The following is a 4,573-nucleotide window of genomic DNA, read 5'->3' as shown; positions in this document are numbered from 1 at the left end:
TATATATAAGGCATCTGTAGTTTGGCTGGAAATATCAGACTCATAAACTGTGGTAAGAACAATTCCTAATAGAGCCACTAAAGATAAACTACTCTCTGACCTTAAATGTTTGGGTCATTGTCTCTTGGTCGCCTAAAGAGGCCTACGTGTGAAGTGTGTGAATGGCTGTAAACTTCCCCCAAAGAAATGAGTCAAGGCTGCACTGTAGGTGTTAGAGAGATGAAACTAAAGGACATCTCTTCTGTTTAGTGTCAATTTGAAGTATTTTTAAAAAAGAAACCCATTTTGCTATGTGGCACTGCATGGGCAACAAAACCTTAATATGTACCAACCATCCTCCGGACCATTCATGTCTTCTGGTTCAAGTCTGCTTTAAATCCAAACAGAAACTAAACATTGAGAGGCAGCACTTAGTTTTTTCTTCACTAATTAATTAATTCCAATCTGGTTTGTAACTTGTAATTACTTCAATTTATTACTGCCTTTCTCCAGCAGTGATTCAACGAGAAACAGTGTACAACAGGACAGGTTGCCAGTTCATCACAAGACAAACAATGTTACATTTAGAGGAAGAGAACAATTTACTTTAAGAGTTGTATTTTTTTTTACTGTGGGAGGAAACCTGAGTATCCAGAATGAACCAATGCGTGAATGGGGAGAACATGCACACTCCATGGAGAAGGACCCCAGACTGGGATTCAAACCTAAAACCTTCTTGCTGCAATGTGACAGTTAAACAAAACAAAAAAAAACCCTCTTGAAAACATTTATAACTGTTTAAACTATTTTAAACACAAAGTATACCTTAATTTTCACGAATAAACACTGTGTAAACAAGTTTATTATTATTGAGAAAGCTAGTTTTTCCTAATTTTAATTCCTGGGCGTACCGTCAGTCAGTGCCAATAAATGGTGCACCTGTTTTGGCTATTTCACAAACAGCGAGTAACAAGTAACATTGTTAATAATTACAAGCTGTGAATGTTTTCATATTCATGCTTTTATTTTGAAGGTATTTTATGCAGTTTCCTCTTCCTTCTTCACGTTCTAGACCCGATCTGCATAATGGCGTGAAGCATTCACTGACGACGTGAGTAATGTTGGTAATCATGCGATATGAATGTGTTAATGTGAATTATCACTTCTGACGGTGCTGTTTTCTGCCGGTGTATGTTTGTAATCTTTAAAATATCTCTGTTGTTAGTGCGTGATTTAGCATAAAAGCTAACTTCGCTTTTAGCCTTGAGCCATTAATCTTGAGCCGTTAGCCAGACATTGTAAAGGCTTAAACAGCATTTATGACAAAGGGAGTTAATACTGAGAAATAGGTTTATTTATTCGCGTGTTTATTTTCTGTATTTCATTTACTACAGTAGTAAATAACAATTTTTTTTTATTGTTGTATTCTCAGAAACTGCTCTGTTCTGTACAGAATGCATGGCTGTAACCCCAGTTCTCCAAAAAACCTTCATAAATCTACTGATGACCACACTGAAAGAAAAAGGATTTTGAGGTTTGTAAATACAATCCATTTTAAATCAGTTAAAATTATATAAGGTATCAAATCAACCTATTTGTGAATAGTAAGAATTGCAATAAAATAAAATCTACCCAACTATTTTGGGTCGTACGTCAGAACGTAGGTTTCTGGTTTACAATGCGCTCAAAGCGGTTCAGACAAAGGACGTTAACCGCCACACTGCCACTGACTATGGAGCCGCCTCCACGTCAAATGTAAGCAAAACTATTATTTAGTATTTGTTTGTGTCGCTAATATAAATGTTGACTTATTTGATGACTCACAAGAGTTTCCAGAGTGTATTATTCAGGGGGCGTTTACACGACAACGATCCAACAAAAATGGCACTTTTGTTCCGTTTTTGTTGGATCGTTTACACGATAACGTTCTAATTACGATCTGTGTTTACACAGTAACGGTACACATCGAAAACGTGTAATGTCCTGCCACACCACTAGTTGGTGCTAGATTCTTTGAAACTTAGGTGCGCATGCGTAAGAAAAGGAGTTGTACCTGAAAGCTGTTAAAACCGTTAAGATGGCAGCGAATAAAGTATTTATTTGGACTGACGACGAGGTAGAGCTATTACTTAAGGTAACTTTGAATTATAAGACCATAAAATGTCAAGAAAATATTGACTGGGAGTCATGCCAATCGAAGTACGCGGACATATTTAAAGATTTCTTGGAGCAGTATCCTGCTAATGGAAAAGAAGGAAATGGAAAAGACTTCCCGCACGAGAACAACGCCGTAACAAAAGCCCTGGTGATGTCCAAATTAAAAGCAGTCCGGGGAAAATACAGACGTGCTGTGGACTCTGGACGTCGTAGCGGGCAAGGAMGTGTGGTGTTAATTTTCTTTGAACTGTGCGAAGACATATGGGGTGGATCACCGGCTACCAGCGCGCTGGAATTTGGCGTTCAAACAACCGATTTTGACCAGGGCACCCAGGAAAYCGTCCTCTCTGACACATCCAGTTCAACACCACATTCAGTGTGTGAGTCGCATGAGGACTCTACAGTGGCGAGGTCCCGAAAGGAAATGCTTGAAGTGAGTACAGATTATAGTTTAATATTAACTTGGCATTTATTATTTTCTTATATTGCCTGGACTGATGCAGACAACTGTCTAGAGTCTAGACTAACACGGAATTGTTTGTGTTACAATGTAACATTTCTGGGCAACAGTGTGACACTGAAAAACAATAATGAATTTCGTCTGATGCAATACATATGAAGACCTCTTTTTTATTTTTATTTATTTATTTTTCTTTTGCGAACTGTGTATTTCTWGTCCACATCAGTTTCCGGGTAACTCCTGGACTTTGGCCAAAGCTAAGGTTAGCTTCTGATTTTATCTTCCGAAACAGCGACGCTGCAAAAGGGCGATTCCACTTTATTTTCACTATAGTCTTTTTTTTTTCTAGTTTAAATACCATAATATCTAAACATTTAAGATTTTTAGATATTCTCATTATGTGTCACAGGTGTTTATTGTGTTTATTATGACTGACTGTCATATCTGTCATTTTCAACTAGTTATTTTGTTTACTTGTTAATTTTCTGCGTTGCTGAAAAGTAACATCAAACAGTGGACACTGACACAGGAAGGCAGTTTTCTTCCTTWCTGAATTTGTTACTGTGCAGGATAATAATAATTATTCATTACAATAATAAYRATAATAATTGTGTGACCGGTATCGGTGATCGGCCCTCATGGGTGATCGGTATCAGCAGGAAAAAAAAACCTAGTATTAATGGTTATAGTTTACAACCAGAAACCTGAATAAAGTAATTAKTAACCCTATAAAGCTTTTYAAAATCCAAGTGGACCAGTGATTTTTGTTGTAATTCYATTAAAACAACAACAAAACATCATTTAAATTATTTATTAACTTCAGGGCAAAAATWWATKTTCTCATTATGTGCCACAAACCACTGATACATTTTTGCTAGGCCTGGGTGGTGTTGGACTGTTGTCTATGCTTTTCTGTTCTAACAKATTTTCTCGTTATTTAATTCTTCAGACCAGGCTGCAAACCCACAGACAACAGAGGCTGAAGAAAAGGCTCAGCTCAGAAGCTGTATTGCAAGAAGACCTCCAAATAAAAAGAAGAATGGTGGACCTCCTGGAGGAGTCAGAGCGGCGCAATAYAGAAAGACTGGATAAGCTTACAGAAACTATGGAAAATATGACAAACTGTATTAAAGATGGCTTCAGTCTCCTTACCAGAATGATGACCCAGCCTCAGCAACTATCATATGCACCTCCTGGGCAAGTTGTCAGAGATCCWCAAGGGCCGGGCTACTTTGATACTAACCAAAGGATCCCTTTCACTGCTTCGTCAAGTAGTCATTTATATAGACATGCAGTGCATGGAGATGAATTGTTTGAGCATTTATGAAATATTTTTATAAGTGACTTTTTAAAAACTCTTTACTGGTGTTCTGCTATGTTTTTTTCTTCTTACTTAAGTAGTCTGTTGGACTCTTTAATATTTATAAATATTTTCTGCCTATTTAAAKTATTTGCTTATTTCATACAATATGTAATTTACAAAATAAAGTCTCCTTAATTCYATCATTTTGTTTGTATTAACAGACACACTCAAAGTCCAAAGATGTAAGAAATTTCYATTTTAAATTTTATAACAGCATATGTCATGATTCTGTGGATCCACACTTCCCCCACTCTTATGATTATAATTAATTGTACCTCCTAATGAGATATCACATGATTATGAGATACAATTTTGTTTTTTCATCACTGCAGTGAAACGGGCTTCCATATGTTTAAGCATATTAAACCTGTACAGTAATGAAATTGCAAGTAAATAATAGTGACATATTATAAAATTTTTAAGTCAAAACAAGCTATTAAATGTAAATTGAAATTATTAAATAATCAGTAACAAATATTTACAAAGATGCATTTAATGTATTTATAAAAAAAATTAAAATAAACAATAATTAAATAAGCTGATATATTTCTTAAACCTATACAGTAATGAAATTGTAAATAAATAATTTTAGTGACATATTATAAAATGTTAAG

General features: G+C 35.6%; 1 protein-coding gene across 3 annotated transcripts; it reads left to right on the top strand.

Moving 5' to 3' along the window:
- The first annotated feature begins 1,012 nt into the window (after positions 1–1,012).
- LOC103481406 (uncharacterized) lies at positions 1,013–4,097 on the top strand. Of its 3 annotated transcripts, none has more exons than XR_536290.2 (5): positions 1,013–1,090; positions 1,412–1,513; positions 1,637–1,734; positions 2,462–2,569; positions 3,546–4,097. XR_536290.2 is itself a non-coding variant. In XM_008436811.1 (2 exons), exons 1-2 carry the CDS (start codon positions 2,057–2,059, stop codon positions 3,921–3,923), a joined length of 891 nt encoding a protein of 296 aa, XP_008435033.1. In that variant the 5' UTR covers positions 1,893–2,056; the 3' UTR covers positions 3,924–4,097. The 3 variants fall into 3 exon arrangements, 1 of the variants encoding a protein (XP_008435033.1); XR_536289.2 differs by having other exon boundaries at positions 2,394–2,569; XM_008436811.1 differs by lacking the exons at positions 1,013–1,090; positions 1,412–1,513; positions 1,637–1,734 and having other exon boundaries at positions 1,893–2,569.
- Positions 4,098–4,573: the final 476 nt, after the last annotated feature.

The sequence above is a fragment of the Poecilia reticulata genome, linkage group LG19 (genome assembly GCF_000633615.1).
Source record: "Poecilia reticulata strain Guanapo linkage group LG19, Guppy_female_1.0+MT, whole genome shotgun sequence".
Taxonomy (NCBI): Eukaryota; Metazoa; Chordata; class Actinopteri; order Cyprinodontiformes; family Poeciliidae; genus Poecilia; species Poecilia reticulata.
Note: the sequence above shows the minus strand (reverse complement) of the source record. Positions and strands in the feature narration are given on the sequence as shown.